A 20665-nucleotide genomic window follows, 5' to 3' on the forward strand; every position below is an offset into this window, starting at 1 on the left:
GTAAATTCGAAGTCGTAGTATCCTATTCGATGGTCGAAGTATCCAAAATATTACTTTGAATTTCGAATTTTTTTACTTCGAAAATTCCCTCGAATTAACTTTGACCTTTGATAAATCTGACCCTTAGTCTATTAGAAAATGATATAAATATCAAATAAACCTAATAGGCTGGTTTTGCATCCAATTAGGATTAATCATATTTTAGTTTGGATCAAATACAAGGAACTGTTTTATTCTTAAAGAGAAAAAGAAAATCATTCCTAAAAACGTGGATTATTTGGATAAAATGGAGTCTTTGGGAGACGGACATTCATCTGGATAATGGGTTTTCCTGATAATGGATCCCATACCTGTATTATCTGTGCTACTGAATACAGTAGCACAAATATTCAACACACTACAACTAAAAACAATACCTGCTTGTTAATAACTATGTAAAAAATTATAATAGAAATAATTTGTTTGCCAATTCAAATGGATGTATATTTTAACAGTGCTACTGTATATATGCAGCACGTACATTTTTACAGAACAAAAATTGGACAAAGAGGGATGCATACATTTAATTAATGCATATAAATATCACGGTAACAAAGAACAAAGGGGCATTACCGTACATCCCTTTGTTCAAAATGAGTTCGAATGAATAGGGTTGGTGTGGAACATACTTTTATACCTGTTGTTTTAATCATGTAAAATCTGTTTTCAATTTCTTGTCAAACAGGGCAAACAGGGAAACTGAAGCTACTCCATGTTTGATCCTTGCTAGGTAGATAGATTATAGTATACGACCCTCTGCCTTCACCCTTTGTCAGGGGCACTGCGCCAAAGAGGCAGAACCTCAAGCGGCAGCTCCAAGCAGGTTGCCATGGTACCTTTGAGAGCCGAATTTCCTGTTTTTAAAATGATAATTTGGCATTTCTTGTCTGAGAGATTGCAATTGTGGTCTTCGCACTAGCGATGCAGCTAGTCTAGGGTTGCCAACTGGCCAGTAATGTTATTTGATTCCAATGTTATTTATAGGGAAAAACCAATAAAATATAGAAAGGTCTGTATTTTTTTCCAGCCCACTTATTCCAAAACGTCCCTGCCCTTAGTTGCTTTTTTATTAGCAGGAATCTATCAAGCAGAAGGGTTATGTGTGCACTAATAATCTCCCTCACAACTCACAAGGACCAAACAGGAAGGAATTATTCAATAATTACTTCATCCTTTTGTGTCCTTAACAAGAAATACTTTTATATATCATATTAATTGGTTAAAAAGAATGTTCAGCACATTTTTTAACTTGAGCTGTAACATAACATTTTTATTTTTCGGTTACTGGTCAGGTATACGTCGGAAAGTAAAGAATTGTTTTAAATCTGTCAGCTGGACAACAATATTCCTTCTTTAAAACGTCCCTCAGCCTTTTCTTGTGTGAGAAATGTACTGATCCCACGCAAATATAGAATATGGCAAACTGAAGAAGCCATCTTAGTAGGGGAATGTTAAGCCGCTTTGACAGGGCTAACCGGAAGTTGCATCGCGCTTCCTGCCTGAGCGGACCGCTATTGAGGTGGATAACGGGGATGGTTTTGTGAGAGAAGTGAGAATTACGAAGCTTTGGGCCAGAGGGCAGTATCTTGGCCTGCCTTTATAAGGGCTATCTTCGGCCGCAAGGATGTCGGCTAGCGCAGTATATGTGCTAGACCTGAAGGGGAAGGTGAGAGATTAAGCGTATGAATGCGGTGGTCACTATGAGCTGGTACTGGCAGGGCCATGTTGTAGCGCCAGGGTGTTGAATGGAATGCCTGTGTTTTGTATGAACGAGGCGGATAGAATGAAGCAAAATATACGTGTAGGGGTAATATGGTGCTAAACACCTGCGTGTGTTGTTACGAGCTAATAAATTATGTGTGTGTGGTACATCAATGAAGGTCGCTGAATCCCACTCTAGAGATTCAGGCCCTGGTGTGTTTCTTCTCTGTGTGGCACGATTACAGGACTTTCTCTTCCCCTTGCGTAAAACCAATTCATAGAAATGTGTTACATTATGATTTGTACATCGCCACATGCCAAGTGCATCCCTCTCCCTGTATCAGATGCTTTGGGTGCTGCTCGTTTGTGAGAGAACAGCAGCAGGTGACCCGTGCACAAAGAAGTCGGGTGCCAAACCTTTACCTACCTACAGTATTAGAGAACCTTCTGAAAGTCAGCAGCCAGGTCTGGACTGAGAATTAAAATAGGCATTTCAAGTACACAGAGGCCCATTCAGCCCCCATAGAGGCCTAAACAGCCCCCACCAGCCCACTAAATAGTGACTTTCTATGGGCCCTTATAGCAGCCCCTCTGGCTTTTGCCAGAACCCACAGATTGCCAGTCTGGGCCTGTCAGCAGCCAAGCATTGCATAAAATGTTACTCATTAGTCAAATAACTATAGGCTTCCTCTGGCCAGTTTTACTATAAATCAGTAATAACAAAAATCTTTGGTAGGGAAAAAAACACGTCATTCATTAAATAACTACAGTTAAAATATGTATACCGCTGCCACTAGATGAGTGGTTGTCAGACTTTACAGCATGATATTGTCTTGGAGGTCCAGCTATGGTCAGGCCTATTCCCAGACTCATTGCAAGGTTCCAAATATAGGAAAACATAAGTTTAAAGGGGAACTATTGTGAAAATAAAAATTCAATATAAGCTTCATCACACTGATATAAGAAATAAAAAACATTCTGAAAGTTATGTACAGTTTCTGAAATAATCAAGTTTATCTTCACTATCCCTTTTGGCATCTGTTTCTCTTCATTCTGTCTTCATGCAGGAGTTGGGTGTCAGATTTTATTAAATCCAATATATCTTTTTTTGGGGGGGGGGGGGGCGGGCTTCCTTCCTTGGCAGATGTATTAAAGCTAACTCAAATAACTTACGCCAGGAAAAACAAGATTTCTGGTCATTTCAAAAGAGTGAGCCCTAATACATCTTCTAGGCAAACTGAGCCCCTCCAAAGGCTGTATTAGACTAAACTGTCATTCAAAATCAGTCTCCTTGCTCCTACATGAAGACAGAATGAAGAGAAACAGATGCTGAGAGGAGGAAGGTGGAGAGTAACTTGATTATTTCAGAAATGGGACAGAATATGTAATTAATTATATTTAGAAAATTTATTGTTTTATAATGATAAAGCTTTTCATTTTCGTGATAGTTGACCTTTAAGTGTATTGTGTTTTTTTGAACAGTGTATTTGTTTTTTTAAATCCACAAATGAACAATGTAACATTTTAAGATAGATTTTATCCCTAACTATTTTTAAATGTGACTTTTTTATTAAAAATTGTAGAAGAGTACCTTTATGTACTATATTTTTGTTATGGCTTTTGCACTGTTATTTTAGCATGCATATACCTGCAGCAGGGTTTGTCTACAAGGGGTAGTTTAATTTAAATTACCCTTTAGTATGTTATAAGTAGTGATGTTCTGAGACATTTGCAGTTGGTCTTTATTTGTATTTTTTTGTGGTTCAGAAGTTGTCTGGATACATACAAGGTATGAATGAGATCCACCTGTCATGGCACACATATGGTGGGTTGTGAGCTTGACTAGAAATCTAACTGAAATCCGCCCTGCTGCCCTTAGCCTAAAGGTGAACTACTGTTCAAGAGCAATGTTTAATAAGCTAGGCTGATGCATAGAGCACTATGTTGACTAGTTCTCAATCGCTGTCTTGTTGCTATGGTAACATTTTCTTTTTAATCCGTTTGTGCTTTTTTCTTATCTAATTATTGCTGCTGTTCAATAACATAAAAGCCTAATGTAACAACTTCTGTGACATGTTCAATTAGAAATGTTTTTTCTTTTTCCAAAATGTTTCTACTTTTTTTTTTCTTCTAAAGTTCCAATTTCTCAATGTAATAACACAAATGTTGTATAAATCATCTAATAGCAATCAGTTTTTAAAGGACAAGTAAACCTTTTATTCCCCTAAAATTTCTCTAAACTACCTTTCTCCCTGCATTGCAGCTCTTTTTTAATTACTTCCTTGTCTAGCCTGAAGCTCCACCCCTTTCCTTTCTGAGCTCTCTTCTCCCCTTTTTCTTTCTCTGACTATGTTAGAAAAAGAGCTCAAAAAGGAAAAAGGTCAGAGGTTCAGTCTAGACAAGGAAGTAACTAAAAGAGCTGCAGTTGAGCTATTTGTAATAGAGGAATGAAAGAAAATACAGAATGCATGGAGAAAGGTATGTTATTCTGGGGAGAACACTAAGGTGGTCAGCATAGTGATCTGGCAAAAATAGGATTGTTTCCCCTGACTGGAGAACAAGCTCTGTTAGCATACACCAATTTTGCAATGAAAGTGCCCCCTTTTTTCCTGTAAAAACCTTTAGAATTGAGTATGGGTCTCATAGTTTTTCAGTGCCCACTGACAAGTAGAGATTTTGCAGACTTGAGGTTGTCTTCACAACAGTTCTGACCCCATTAAATTGAAGCACAGAAATCATTTGTCTTGTCCCATTGATGGCTTTCTTTTTGGTGGCTCCAGGCAGTACGGCATTGTGTTTTCATGGCTGGCACAAAATGATGCTCTGTACTGCTTACCATTTGATAAAACACACTCCTTACTGTCTGTACACTATGGGGGTTATTTATCAAAATCCGAATATTCCTGATATTTTATTTAAAAAAAAATCAGACCAAACTAGAATCTATGATTTGATGTTGTTTATTATTAAAAAAGCTTGAATTAATCAGATTGGGGAAAAACTAAATTTTCTGGCTAATTCCTGCGCAGACCACAGAAACTTCCAATTAGGACAGGGAACTCTCCCATTGACTAATATACACAGGGCAGCCATCGGGGGGGACAGGGGGAAGAGTTGTAGGGGGCCCGAGGGTAAGGGGGCCCGGCCACGCTGCACTTTCTTGATTAGCCGGGCCCCCCCTGCTTTCTGAGAGCTGCTGACTTCGAGAAGGCAGGGCGGGAGCACAAGGGGAGGTATCTTCTGTCCATTACTTCCCCTTATTGGTCACTGAGTTTAAGTCCTGGTTGAGCTGCTCAGGGATTGGATAGCTGAGGTTTGAACTTCCCCTCCAGCTCATCCAATCATCATGCAGCTTTACCAGGACTTGAAATTCTGTGACCAATAAGGGAAGAAAATGCTGTCACTGGAAGAAGATGCAGCCACCTGTGCTCACTCCTCCCTTTTGTAATTGGCAGCTTACTGAAAGCAGGTGGGCTACACTAATGAAGTAAGTGTAACATGGCAGGGCCCCCCTAAAGGTAACCCTGGGCACCATTTTTTTTTTTAAACTTCTGGGTGGGGGGGGCAAGTTTTTTTTGCAAGGATGTTTAATTAAGGCCCTGACCACCAATTTTCTTACAAGTGGGGGAGGCCCTGGCCACCAATTGTTTTTCCCCATGTGGGGTCCTAGCCACCAATATTTTTTAATGGAGGGTCCTGACCACAAATGTTTTTTTTTAATGGGGGGGCCCTGACCACCAATATTTTTTTATTAACATGTGGGAACAATAGCCACCAATGTTTTTTTTTTAGTGTCTGGTGGGCGCTAGACCTTATGAGGTGGGGAGGGCGGACCTGTAGGTGGGGCTTGTGGTGGGTGCAGCCCAGGGGGCCCAGGAAATTTCTTCGTATGGGGCCCTGCGATTTCTGATGGCGCCCCTGAATATACAACCTCGTCAGGTCTGAGATGCTGAATTTTCGGATTCTGACTTTTTCCATCCTCGGAATATAATAAATGTTGAGAAATTCAAGTTTTATTTTCCACTAAACATTCAGATAAAAAAAAAAAAAAGATAGTAAAAAAAGTTGAGTTTTTAGCATTCAAACCCCCTGTATGTTAAAGTTTGGCTGTTGTTTCTGTTGCTCATACCAGACAGAGTTATAGCATTGAAAAAAGATAAACAATTTATTACACAAACTTATTCAAATGTGTAACCAGCCTATGGCATCTTGTTTGCCTTACTGTTTGCCTTTTGTGCTTCCTTCCCTCACTTTTCACCTTGCTTCCCATTAACTGTTCAGTGCAAAACTTGGTGCACGTACCCAAAAGGTGGATGTGAGAGAAGGGCATAACCCAGGCCCTTTACTACTTCAATTGACAAAAACAACATAAAAAAATAGTAAACCACATACACATGAACAAAACAGTACTGTAAGGTATTCTTTCTTTATTTTCTTTCCATTTGCAATCTAAAGTTTCCTAAAATGTATCATGGAAAACTTATAACAGTGAAAGAAGAGGGCAAATGCTAAGGCAGAACCAAAAGAAGACTATACTGCTGCACAGCATTGCTGTAACGTGGCTGGTCTTGGGGATTATGGAGTAACGGGGTCAGTTTACCTTGTTTACTCTGTAGTAAGAATCTGCTGTTATTGGACCAAAATAAAAAGTAGAAAAAAAAACTTATTAAAAATCAACTTTTGTGGGAAAGGTTTACAAATATGCCATAGACCCATACGGGTGCACATCATTTCTGCGGCCAGTGCACACAGAGAATTTATAGGTACAACCCAACTCTTTGCACAGAAGATATTACTTGATCAGGGTCTATTATCTGGAAACACATTTTCCAGAAAAATGTTCACGTTATTTTTTAGTAGACAAAGTATGGAGATCAAATTATGGAAAAATCTCTTATCCAGAAAGCTCCAGGTTCTGAGCATTCTGGATAACACGTCCCATGCCGTACCTTATTCTTTGATAGATTTCCTTTCCTATTTGTCTTTCTAACTGGCTGCTAAGGTAAATGGGGCCCTAGCAACAATAAAGCCTGGAGAGCCACAGAACAAATAGTTAAGTAATTATAAAACCACACAAAATTAAGACCATTTGCAAATTTTCCTTCGCATATTAAAAGTTAGAACCACGCTATGTTGTGGTTAGTCAGGAGCAAAAACAACAACATTATTGTAACCCCATGATAACAGTTTCTAAAAATGGGCATCCAAGAAGAATGCAAAATCATTTTATGGCTAAATCTGCACTGATCAGTGGAGGAGAGCGTAACCTAACCCTTTACGGATTAGTTGCCCCATATTACTACATAAATCTATTTATAATCAAATACTGTTCCATTCTTTTAAATATGTAACTAGTAGTGTGGTTTGTTAAATAAATAAGGATCTTTATTTAGATCTAATAGAATCAGAGTTGCTAATAGAACCAAATTTACAGGTGTATTATGTCTCTGTTAAATGCTGACCATTTTTTCATTATTGTTATCAGGTTTTTATAAAGCACCAACTTCTTCTGCAGTGCTGCAGAACCCTGCTCACCATTTTTATTTGTTTTAAAGGTTCTTATTTGCCGGAATTACCGTGGTGATGTGGACATGTCAGAGGTGGAGCACTTTATGCCAATTTTGATGGAGAAAGAAGAAGAAGGAGCGCTCTCACCAATACTTGCTCATGGAGGTGTCCGGTTCATGTGGATTAAACACAACAATCTATATCGTATCCTATCTGATTTTGATTTTTCGTGTCTTTGTTTTGGATTTATTTTTTAATTTAAAGTTAATTGACAGTGGAGCCACTCAGAAGTTAAATTACAGCCATCAAAACATTTATTCCCACAAAATGGTTTAGGCAATGAGTGATTTGTAACATGTCAATGTCATAAAACTTTTGTGTGTATTAATTTAGCTGCTAAATGGTGCCATTGTATCCTTTTATGTACGTGATAAATGGTTGTTTTCAGTGACTGTTTTGCACACACTAAAGAAAGCTGTATAATGGATCTGGTGACTTTCAGTTTACCTTTTTTTAAACCTCATGAAATTTTTCTCCATATAAAGCCAGCCTGTAAAACCATGTATCCCAGGGATAGGCTAAATGCAGGTTTTCAGATAGATTTGCTTACTTAAATTATTTAAATTACAGTGAATTTATATGATTTGAATATAAGTAACCAGTATATATAATTCTGTCTAAATTTCCAGCTATAGCAGCAAATTGTATAGCTTGAAGAAAACGCTTAAGAAAATGGGAATGGTGTTCTGTGCACCCTGGGCCTGTGAGTTTTTAAAGAAGAGGAAATTTGGCCTCAGGGGTACTACCTTCTGAAATGGGGACCTAAAGGGTAATGGTGTACTGTGCATGAAAGTACCCCTAGCCAGTGTGTTTCTAAAGAAGAGGAATGCAGACACATGACCTGAAATCTGGATGACACACATGTACGGAATGCATTTTCGGACATCATCAGGAGAACACGCTCTTGCATGCGCTCTCGTAAAGGAAAAGTATGCAGACTCGACTCTTGTTCTACTCACTTAAACGAAGAGACTGCAGTCACACCTCCGTGGTACCCACATTTGCTGTTGCAGGCTCCCTCCTCGTGGCTCATTCCTCAATCCTCAGCCCTCCCTCCTCAGCTATCAGCCTGGCTTACAAGCTGAGGTCTGAGCACGGAGAACTGAGGAGGGAAGGCTTTTCTAATGAGGGCTGAGGGCCGAGGAGGGAGGTCTGAGGAGTGAGCCATGAGGGGGGAGTTGTAACAGCAAATGTCGGCAGCACGGACTGCAGTTTCTTTGGATAAGTGAGTAGAATAAGAGTGTGTGTTCCCCTGATGATGTCCTAAAATGCGTTTGGTACACATGCTCATATTGGGCAAGTGTCCTTGCTATAGATCCCCTTAAACATTTATAGCACTGGTTTTGAGGCTGCTGACACACCTGTGTAGTTGATTTTATATTAAGAGATGCTTGAGATCTCCTAAAGTAATAATATATAATCAATTACCCCCTCACACACTGCTGGGGTATTCATTATATTTGCAACCTGCTACATTGAAAACATTTATCTGTCTATTTCTATGCTATATAACCTTAACAGCATTTAGTTGTTGCAACGTCTAAAAAGAATGCCTGTGTATCGTTGGTATTTTCCTTTCTGTACAAAGTAGTCCAGGTGCGTATTTTAAGCATTTATAACTGTATCTCTTTCACATATTCTGCAAAAGAAAAAAAAATATTGAGGCAGTCACTGTATGTAGATCGTGCTAGAAATACAAGAAAACAGATACAGACACTCTCTACTAACCTCATTAAAAACAATCACTTATACTTGAGGATGCTACATACATGTTAAATCATACAAAAATGATCATGTCCTAAATTTGTATGGGATGCTGAAATTAACTACATTGCTACATTGTTTGAGTGCTAAGAACCAACAGGTCTCCAACGAGTAACTAGAATTTGTGTGGACCTTAGATTATTTGTAGGGCTTAAACCATACACACAGTTGGTTAAATTCCATATCAACAGCTGCTCCATCTGCTGTTATTGATGATATCCTAATATATGTATGTTGAATAAAGCCAGTTTGCAATTTAATTTTCAGCAAATCGTTTGATTTATTAGTTGCACAAGATACTTTTATTAGGTAAGAAAGCAATCCCAGCAAAGACATGTTTTATGTAATCTTTCATCTAATTATATCCTCGCTCTGCATAATGTTCTGTATACTTCAATTAGTTACAATAACTTTATATATGTTTAATTTGGCATGTCTTCGGACAGAAACCAGTTCAACTGTATCAAGGAGAAAGAGAAACACATTTCATTGTTTTTGTTTGTTTTTTTTCTAGGTATTTTCTGAGTACTTTAAAGAGTTAGAAGAGGAAAGTATCCGTGATAATTTTGTAATTATATACGAGTTATTAGATGAGTTAATGGATTTTGGATATCCTCAAACCACAGACAGCAAAATATTACAAGAGTAAGTGTCCAGTGAAGTCATGTTCGCTTTATTTTTCTGTCTATTTTTCTGGCAGGTTGTAAGGACGTGGCTTCTATCTGCCCTTTAGTGCTGCACCTTTCCAATCTAGCACAGAAATCTAGCTGGGGGCAGCTAGAGACCAGGTGCAAGTGCCTTTTGATTGAGTGTTAAGGGACATGTGTTTGTGCACATATGTCCAGGGTCAAAGTAAATGACGCCCTACAGGGTTGACTCACTGAGAATAACAAATATTTCAATGTGCCTCAAATCTTTGAAATGTTTTAGAAAGAGTTATACCAATGACAAATATACACATATATGTTTCTAGGTATATCACCCAAGAAGGTCATAAATTAGAAACTGGAGCACCCCGTCCTCCAGCCACAGTAACAAATGCTGTATCTTGGAGATCAGAAGGCATTAAGTATAGGAAGAATGAAGTTTTCCTGGATGTCATAGAATCTGTGAACCTTTTGGTAAATGCAGTTGTACTTTATGCTTGAAACTAATTTTTTATGCAACTTAAACTGAGGGGTAGTTATTTATCCTTCTGATGTTATTAAAATTATATTAATCTTGTTATTGTCAATGTATTTATTGAGGAAGTAAAAGAAAGTGTTATTGCCTACGTGTTAGAGGGGAATTGTGGAAGCACTCAAGGCTAAATCAAAATATATTCAAATATAATGGAAGTGCTACTTACAATGCACTTCCCTGGGCCCCTATCTCATAAATAATTCAGTATAAATGCAAGTGCATATGTTTACAAAACAGGGGTTTTTAGTTACCAAAGTTATGATCATAAAATTGAAAAGCCACCATACCACGTCAAGGTAAACCCCATATGGCGGTCCCTAACTTGCTTACTTTAAAAAGAGATACTTCTCTGCATAATAGCATTACCTGTGTTCAGTGTGTGTTGAGCGTTGGTATGGGCGTTGGTTTGGGCAATCTCTCTCTCTTAAAAGCCTTCACTGGCGGGGGAGGATTCAGCCTTCAAATTGAAACCAATGCTCAACACACACTGAACACAGGTAATGCTATTATGCAGAGAAGTATCTCTTTTTAAAGTAAGTAAGTTAGGGACCGCCATATGGGGTTTACCTTGACGTGGTATGGTGGCTTTTCAATTTTATGATCATAACTTTGGTAACTAAAAACCCCTGTTTTGTAAACATATGCACTTGCATTTATACTGAATTATTTATGAGACAGGGGCCCAGGGAAGTGCATTGTAAGTAGCACTTCCATTATATTTGAATATATTTTGATTTAGCCTTGAGTGCTTCCACAATTCCCCTCTAATATTATTGCCTACGTGGCCTAACTCTTGGCAATTCTCAGAATCCAATATCCTGTACAGTATTTTGCACAATTCCCCTCCTAACCTCTAATCTCTTCTGATTGTATTCTGTTGGAAAATTGTATTCTTGTATTAAAAACTGAAATCCTCCTAGTTGTACTTAAACTTGAATCGGCAAATTCACTTCCCTATTCATCCACGTTATTGTTGAGGCTTTAGAGTTTAAATAAAAAATATTATAGATTTAAATGTAATGATAGAATCAAATGTAATGAAAATATAATGTACTGTTGCTTTACCTGGTAAAACTGGTGTGTTTGCCTCAGAAAGACTACTAAAGTTTAAATAAACAAGCTGCTGTGTAGCCATTCCAAGCTGAAAAAATTAGAAAAGCAACAGTTACACAGCAGACAAGCAACAACAGATAAGCTCTGTTGAATACAATTAAATTCAACAATTTATCCGTTATCTACTGTGTAATGCTTCAATGGTATCCCTCATGGCTACACAGACAGCAGCTTGTTTATATATAGTTGTGTTTTTGAAGCAAACATCAGTCTTACCAAAAACTTTTATTTTTAGATGTCACTGTTCCTTTAAATTAGCTTTTCCATTTTTTCTGTTTAGCAGTGCGATTTTAGTGGGAATTAATGTAATTTCAGGGCACAGAAAGAGAGAGGTTAGACCTTTTGTCAACTCTGTACCACATGATGCGTGGCTGAAAATTGTCTGCATTTTATAAATACAGATTTAAAAATGATACAAACTCTGCCTGTTCCTTAAAAGGAGAAGGAAAGGTTAAAACTAAGTAAGCCTTATCAGAAAGGTCCACCTTAATATACCAGCTAACACTCAAAGTAGTGCTGCTGTGAGTCCTCAATCAAAAGAAACACTGCATTTCTTTCTTTCTATTGTGTACACTTGGACTTCTGTATCAGACTTCCTGCCTTCAGCTTAAACCTCCGTGCCCCGGGCGTGAGCATGCTCAGTTTGCTCCTCTCCTCCTCCCCCTTCCCCTTGCTTCTCTGCTGTAATCTGAGCCCAGAGTTATAAGTGAGCATGGAGAGACTCAGGCAGGAAGTGATGTCACACCAAGCTAATATTACAGCCACTTTCCTAAACAAACAGGGAGCTTCTAGAGCTTTTTACTCAGGTATGGTAACACATTCTACAGAATAAATAGAGCATTCTAGCTTGCACTATTGCAGCTAATCTATTGGCAAAGCCTCCGTAGCTTTCCTTCTCCTTTAATTATGTTATAAACAAGTTTGTGAATGATTACCAGCATTATGTTTCCAAAGGGTCCTGACATTAAACCTTTAATTTCACAAGTTTTCTTAGCAAGCCTAGACCTTTTTTTTAAAAAAAAAAAAGCTCTTGTTTTTTTTCTCCTAGGTGAGTGCAAATGGAAATGTGTTACGCAGTGAGATAGTAGGGTCAATCAAAATGCGAGTGTTTCTTTCAGGAATGCCTGAACTTCGTCTTGGATTAAATGATAAAGTTCTCTTTGAAAATACTGGGCGTAAGTTTTGTTTTTATCTCTTCATGTTTATTTCTGGTAGGTTTAGATTATTCATAGGTGTATAACCATTGCATTTCATTGTACGGATATTTTTTTATTTTTTTTTTTAATATTCTAATCGGTGTATTTAATAGAACTATACAAAATGCTTTCCTTAGGAAAATACACATGCAAGAATCAAAAATCACTGCTAGCTAGGTTGTTTATTTAAAGTGGTGAGAAAATTATTACATATTACATATTATTACATTATTATAACATACTTTACAGTCATGGCTACACCATTTGTGATCTTACTAAGTAGAGGTTTACATTTGGTATATACATTTATCTTTATATTTTGAATCCTGTTAGGTGGAAAGAGCAAATCCGTGGAACTGGAAGATGTTAAGTTCCACCAGTGTGTGCGCCTGTCAAGATTTGAAAATGACAGGACAATTTCTTTCATTCCTCCAGATGGGGAGTTTGAGCTCATGTCTTACCGTTTGAACACACACGTGAGTGAAGCTATATGTTGTCATTTAAATGATACCGCCAGAGCCTTTTACTTTAAACCTGCTGCAGGTTATAGGACCTGTTTTGCAAAATGCCTGGGACCTGGGGTTTTCAGGATAACATATCTTTCTGTAATCTTCATACCGGGGTTGTTTACCTTCCAAACACTTTTTTTCAGATTTTTCACCTGAAATAAAGACTTTTTTCAGTTGCTTTGCATTTTTTATTTTTTATCGGTTTTCCAAAATTAAAGTTTAATGTTTGTGTCTCTGGGGTTTCAGTCTGGCAGGTTAGTAATACAGGAGCAGATTCTGGATACATTGTTGCCTACCTGAGCTGATGCATTTCTCAGCAATATCTTTGGAATATTAGCAATAATTGTATCAATTCTAACAGCTGCCTTTAATGGAAACTCAGGGATTCTGTTCAGCAAGGACAAAGATAAAAAAATCTATCAACTAAATTTATCATTTTAGAACAGTAAAAGAGTCAGCACCCCCCCCCAGCTGCTTTAGAAGGTGAAAAATTTAATTTTACACTCCAGTATTAGAAAAACGATCACAAATAGAAAACAGAAAGTAATTGCAAATAGTATTTTCTTTTCTTTTAGTATTTCTTGTGAATAATCTAAAAAAACAACTTAACTGGAAAAAGTTTTTGAATGTGAACAACCCCTTTACCTCTACCAAAAAATATGTAAGCATTATATAAACCCAATAGGCGGGTTCTACCTCCAATGCGGATTAATTATAGCTTAGTTTGGATCAAGGTATTGTTTATTATTACAGAGAAAATGGATAACAGGTCCCATACCTGTATACTTAAATATATCTTTATATTAACATGTTACAAATAGTTACGATATACGACAGCAATGCGAAGTGAAACGAGCCTAATGCAGTGAGCCTCAAATGAGGAGAATGATAAGAAAGGAACAGGTGGAAGAACTTTAAAAGTACAGCGGGGAGAGAGAAGCAATCCTACCCCATCCCCAGGTCTGTTTTCAGGCCTGGGAGTATGAGTAAGTTGTAGGCCCCCATAGGACAGGGCAGCAGGTGAAGCAGTGTCAGTAGATGAAAGCTAGGTGTCAGTAATTGCAAGTAGGTTGAAGAAATTGGCGATGAAATGGTCACTACAGGGCATAACCTCGCCTGTATTACCTCACAGTTTACCTTGAGTACAGGACTGAGCAAATGCTGTGATTTGCACTACTGTAAACATAATGTTCTTTTTTTCTTCTTTCATTAACATGCCATTGGGTCAAGCTAGGGCATGCATTTTAGCTGTGATTTCTCTTTATATGATAAGTCATATCCTGTGCGGCTGCAGAGAGCTATTAATAAGAGAGATTCCTGCATTTTGGAGTAGTAAGCCTAGAAGTAAATGATCAGCCTCTGATGCGGGATTTCATACTAGAGACAATTGATTGTTTTCCTGTGGTAACTGCTTGTCCTGGCATACTTAGTGGCTGTCCCACCAGAGAATACAACTATCCTTCCCATTATTGAATGGTTCAGTGTAACATTTATTGTAAGAATTTGTTTTGTTGTTTTTCAACTTTTTGCATTGTCTAATTAAAATCATGAACTTTAATCATATTGAAATGTATTCTTGTCTCTAGGTTAAACCGCTAATCTGGATTGAATCTGTAATAGAAAAACATTCCCACAGTCGTGTTGAATACATGATTAAGGTTTGTAATGTCTGACCTGAAATGGCATTAGTAGCGATTTGAATACAAGGGACACAATGTATTTATATCTACCTGCTGATAGGGTATACCTATGATGGTAGATCTTTGTAAAAGCTAGTAAACCAAAAATTTATATGTACAATTGCTAGAAATGTTTTCCTGGTGTCGGCTAAATGGTCACACCCCCACTGATATCGATAATTTGTAGACTTTTATTATGCCACCAGTAATTCAACGTTTCGGGGGGGAAACCCTCCCTTCATCAGGATACAATTCAAAGTGCAAACACCAATTTAACCCCATCAAGCCCCACCTCCATTTCCCAGCATGCAATCTAGGATACATTACATTACAATCCAAGTAAACCAATTAAGGTAACAATATCCTAGTGTCTCTAGGCATTCCACAGTGAAAACAACTTTTGTAAGACCACAATACCATAGATGTGAAAAATTGGTTATAACGTATTAAATAACATTCACAAAATATTTGTAGTATACATTGATATATTCACTCTCTGCCCTGGGATTACTAGTACCCCTTAGTATTCTGTGTTTACTCGGTTGTTCTTATCTGTAAAAAAGGGCAGAAACAGAAAAAAGGGTTAAAAACTGACTTTCACAAGAAACATGTAAAACTAAAATTCTCATTGAGGCCCCTGGGTGTTTTTAACTTCCTCCCCCGTCTTAATAAAGACCTTTTATCTTCAATGCCTTTCTCTTTATGTAACACTTCCAGAATTTGCCACCCGAGTTGTGCAATATTGTGTTTAGCTTCATAAAAATGTTTTGCTAGTAATGTCTCTTTTTTATATTTCTCTTTCTACTTTTTTTTTTGGTAACAGTGACATCCTCCCCTTTAGCTTCAGGTTTGAAATTTCTGATTGTACTCTTATGTTCATTCATTCGGGTTTTGAATGCTCTGGAGGTCTTCCCGACATAACAGAGACCACTCAGGCATTTAAGTAAATATATCATACCTTCTGTATTGCAGGTCGCAAACTGTTACAATTTAATATCATATCCTAGGGTGGGATGTTGGCATACTTCCCCTTTAATCACCCCATTACAATGCCAACAGTGGTAGCAGGGATAGGTATTAGATATTGGTTTCTCTACCCTTTTTCTGAAGTCTGTTCTGATGATCCCATTTGCTATACTTTTTCCTTTTTTAAAGCTAAAGAGGGGTTTATTGTCAAATAGTTTTTTTATCCCTTTGTAGCATAGGCCAATGTTGCAGTATCGTTTTTTTGATAAAGGTGGAGTGTGGACCATAGGTGGTCACACAGACCAAATTATGCTGAAGTTTATCAGAGCACAAGTCAGCTTAGGCTCCCACTAGAAGTCCACACTTTGGCAGGGCTTCCCTTAGCTCTTAAATAATCATGCATCCCACTGGGTAAAGCAATAGTTAGCAAACTTGTCCAGTCCTACATTTGGCCAGAATTTAACTTGAAAGTGCGTCCTTTGGTCATTCAGTCATAATTCCAAGAATATCAAGGCTAGCAAATACATATTCACCCCAAATCTCCTCCTGATTAACATTCAAGCTGGCCTTTCAGGCGTTATCTAAATGACCAAATACTCGCCCTAACTGGCCTTCAGGGTGAGCTGACCTTACCATTGCTCCAAGTGACCCAAGGTGGGAGGCATCCCCACAGTTTGGGAGCCACTAGATTAAATGGACATTTTACCCTCAACTTTTCAGGCAAAAATGTGCTTAAAGGAACAGTTCAGTGTAAAAATAAAAACTGGGTAAATAGATAGGCTGTGTAAAAAAAAAATCTTTCTAATATAGTTAGTTAGCCAAAAATAGAATCTATGAAATCTGGAGTGACTGGATGTGTAACAGAACATAACACAACTTCCTTCTTTTCAGCTCTCTCGTTCTGAGTTAGACAGCAACTTGAAGAGCGTCCACATGGGACATAACTGTTTAGTGAGTTTGCAATTGATACTTTGTATGCAGCTCAGATTCAAACGCAAACAGTTATGACCCATGTGGCCCCCCATCAAGTCTCTGATTGGTTACTGCCTGGCAACCAATCAGTCGAAACCAAGGCAGCTGAAAAGCAGGAAGTAGTGTTCTTTTATGTTAGACATCCAGTCACTCCAGCCTTTATACATTACATTTTTGGCTAACTATATTTAAAATATTTTTTATTTTGCACAGCCTATATTTTTACCCAGTTTTTATTTCTGTACTGAACAATTCATTTAATACAGGGTAATACCAATGCCAGACTAGCCTTATGGTATTTCTGAACGGAAAAAAGTTGTGAAAAAATAGGGCCATTCACAACCCTTTAACTGCCAGCTGATTTCCCTAGACATTTGCACAAAATGCCAACCTAGTTTTGAACATTTTGTGCTTACCCAATTTAGGGAATTTCATATGAAAATGCCTTGTTTTTCAGGCAATATGAGCTTTATTAATAGGACTATATCTGTGTGTAATGCTACTTCTGTTAGCATACCAAAGAGTTATGTCAACCAATTATTTTATATGCATGTATATTCTTGATAGCCTCTTTAGCCTCCAGATTCATATAATGGCTGCATCATATTAAGCAGTGTTACTTAATTTTCTATAGGCCAAAAGTCAGTTTAAGCGCAGATCTACTGCCAACAATGTTGAGATTCACATTCCAGTGCCAAATGATGCCGATTCTCCCAAGTTCAAGACCACAGTAGGAAGTGTCAAATGGGTTCCAGAAAACAGTGAAATTGTGTGGTCTATAAAGTCCTTCCCGGTAAGTTTTGAAAGTTCCTTAATAGAATAAAATTAACAAAAAGAAGTTGAAAACTGCAAGGGTAATTGTGCTCTCGCAACTTTGCCTGCAGTCAGTTGTGCGTTAAACCCCATTCTTTAAACATATTTATGTCCCTTTGCACTTTTGTATAGTTGCACTCAGCTCTGCTCAGTCCTTCCTGCTTTGCGTTCTTAATCGACTGTGCTGTACATATTGATGCAGTGCAACCCTGTAGCTACCATCACCTCCTGACCAAACGGTAGCTCCAGAGTTCTCCTTGCACCCAACTTTAATAGATTTAGCATGCTTGGACCTAAAGTATCTAGTGCAGACATCATTTGCAGTTGTGTTAATTTTAGTGAATCGGACTTGAACTGGATGCACCAGGTAAAAATCTCCCCTTGTCACTGCAACTAAGCTGATGTGCTCTTTGACATGTATGCATTCTTATAGGGTGGCAAGGAGTATCTCATGAGAGCTCACTTTGGCCTCCCAAGTGTTGAGGCAGAAGACAAAGAAGGAAAACCTCCTATCAGTGTGAAGTTTGAGATTCCCTATTTTACAACCTCTGGAATTCAGGTTGGAATGTGCATGAAAATCATTTGCCATATATTTCTTTGCATATTATATATTTCAGTGTTTGAAGTAACCATTTTTAATTTTTTTTTTATAAAAATCTAGGTTCGGTACTTGAAAATCATTGAAAAAAGTGGCTACCAGGCTTTGCCATGGGTGCGGTATATCACCCAGAATGGAGGTAAATTTAGTTTCGATTAACTTTATATATACGTCTGTGAAAGAGCCATTATACTGGTTTAACTGAAGATGCATAGTAGATAAGGGTAATATACCCTAAAATCACGCAGCTTTATTGTCAGTGTAGATATGAATTTGCACAGAAGGCTTTTTGCTGCAAATTTACATGTTGCTGTAATAGGCTGTGCAGTTAAAGGGTTTTTGTTAATTATAAGGCTAGGGCTGCACTCCGGCCTGCAGAGAAATGCAGAAATCTGCCGTGTCGTGTTTCAAGAACCTGCTCTAAATTAGTTTCCCAATTAGCACTTCCCAACCTTTTTTTTACCCATGAGCCACATTCAAATGCTAAAAGACTTAGGGAGCAACACAAACAGGAAAAAAGTCCATGGGATGCCAAATAAGGACTGTGATTGGCTATTTGGTAGCCCCATGTGGACTGACAGCCTACATGAGGCTCTGTTTGGCAGTTCACTTGGTTTTTATGCAACAAAAACTTGCCTCTAAACCAGAAATTAAAAATAAGCACCTGCTTTTAAGCTACTGGGAGCAACATCCAAGGGGTTGGTGAGCAACATGTTGCTCACAAGCCACTGGTTGGGAATCACTGGTTTAGGGCAATGATGTACAGCAGACCAACAGCAGTGAAGCTTCTCAAGATATCCCCAAAAGTTCCCATCTTATTTTTCTCCTAATACATAGCACACATTTAGCTTTAGCTTGTGTAGAACAACAACTAAAAGGGAGTGACCCACCATGCACTGGCAAGCAAGTAAGGTAATATTCATACGATAGATTTAATCCAAATAAAGGTAGAGTCTGATCCAATGTTAATATGCAGCTCATACATTTGGAAGTAAACACTTATTTCTGTGAAGCCATGCACATTTGATTTAATATTAATCCCTGCAGCATATGGATTTGACTGCATAATCATCAGTGAAGCACCTTAATTTGCAGTGGACAATTTCTAATGAATCTGTGTGCATCACATGGTTTCATAGAAACCACTGCATACATCTGAACTGAACAGTAATCCTTTCACCTAGTCATTGTAATTTATGTGTGCAGACATATAGGGATAATCATACTATGTATGCAACTAATGGTTCCAAATGTGAATGAACCGTGCATAAAAATATGCACTGTTTAAAAGCGCACAAAAGAAACCTATTTCCTGCATAACTAAAATGAATGAATGCAGCACAGAAGTTGGGTTTATAGGTGGAGCTCAGGCCCAGACTGACAATGTGCAGGTTCTTGCAAATACCAGAGGAGCTACTGTAAGTTGCTATAGACAGTCACTGTTTAGTGGGCTGATATTGGGCCTCTGTGTATTTGAAATGCCAGGGCCTATATTGACTCTCAGTCCAGACCTGGTGGAGGCCCCTGCTTTGCGGCAGCTGCAAGGGCTGGACTTGCCTTGTCACTGACTGCTGTCTGTGAAGCAGCTGAATCTTGTAGGAAGGGTTTGGCTTACAAAGAACTTACTGAACCTGTGTGTGTGTGTGATGTATTTGATGTTTAAGTAAAAGCTACAGACATTGAAAATATTTAAACATACACAGGTGTACAGACAAATGGTACATAGGGACAGTGTTTATACTTATGTACCTCTGGACTACAGACACAAATGCAGGAATGTTTGGGAGATGTTTGTGTGTGTCCTGACATTAAACCTCTGTTCTGCCAACATATGCCTAGAAAAAGCCATACCTTATTGCTTGTAATTTGTTTTATTTACCTGTTAAATCCTATTCATAATCACTTCTTGTTCTTTTTCTAGATTATCAACTTCGAACACAGTAAAGAAAAAAGTTTGGACAACGCCAAATACAAAGCATCTGGATCTCGCCTTTGGACGCAGAGCATATACGTTACAGAAAAAAAGAAGAATCTGGTAGCTGCATCTGTTGGATTTACGCTGCTTTCTGTAAATGTGTTTGTTGTCTGTTGCCCCATTCCCAGGCCCAGTCGGAATTCATTGTAAGTGATCTTACCAGAAAGACCTGTGAGATGCATCAAGCTCTCTAATAGATTAAATGTTCTTTATATGCTTTAATTTGTTTGCATTCATTTAGGGTAATGGAATTCTGGGTAAAAAGAATTAAATCAATTCTGTATTGTGGAAAAGGATTCTGTAAGGATGTTGTATCTTGTTCTGACCATGGTGAAATGATTCTTTTGTACTATCACAGTACATCCATACTGGTACCTTCTGGTCTATTGAATACAATACTTAAGATATTAAGTGGAAGCAAGACCAATGGTGTACAGCTATTTACAATATTTCAAATAAATAGGGCTTGTGTGGAATAAGGAGCTCTGTATATTTAGGCAATATGTTTCCCTTATAGCAGGTTTAAACATAAGAAGGTACATTTTATTCAGGGAATAAAGCTAAATACCATCTCCAACTACTGTTTAGAA

The 20665-nt window shown here is 38.0% G+C and overlaps 1 protein-coding gene across 1 annotated transcript; it reads left to right on the forward strand.

Moving 5' to 3' along the window:
- Positions 1-1493: 1493 nt before the first annotated feature.
- On the forward strand, positions 1494-20297 carry LOC108712381 (AP-1 complex subunit mu-1). Its single transcript, XM_018254607.2, has 12 exons — positions 1494-1705; positions 7296-7452; positions 8837-8904; positions 9587-9717; positions 10046-10193; positions 12416-12542; positions 12897-13039; positions 14659-14730; positions 17324-17482; positions 17936-18061; positions 18164-18239; positions 20022-20297. Exons 1-12 carry the CDS (start codon positions 1664-1666, stop codon positions 20042-20044), a joined length of 1272 nt encoding a protein of 423 aa, XP_018110096.1. The 5' UTR covers positions 1494-1663; the 3' UTR covers positions 20045-20297.
- Positions 20298-20665: the final 368 nt, after the last annotated feature.

Source organism: Xenopus laevis, chromosome 1L (genome assembly GCF_017654675.1).
Source record: "Xenopus laevis strain J_2021 chromosome 1L, Xenopus_laevis_v10.1, whole genome shotgun sequence".
Classification (NCBI taxonomy): domain Eukaryota; kingdom Metazoa; phylum Chordata; class Amphibia; order Anura; family Pipidae; genus Xenopus; species Xenopus laevis.

What these genes read in the sequence shown, in the direction of transcription:
- LOC108712381 (XM_018254607.2), top strand. Translation starts at nt 1,664, where the DNA reads ATGTCGGCTAGCGCAGTATATGTGCTAGACCTGAAGGGGAAG. An exon ending in TAAACACAACAATCTATATC is followed by an intron (nt 7,453 to 8,836) that starts GTATCCTATCTG and finishes AACAGCATTTAG; the next exon opens with TTGTTGCAACGTCTAAAAAG. An exon ending in GGTCTATAAAGTCCTTCCCG is followed by an intron (nt 17,483 to 17,935) that starts GTAAGTTTTGAA and finishes GCATTCTTATAG; the next exon opens with GGTGGCAAGGAGTATCTCAT.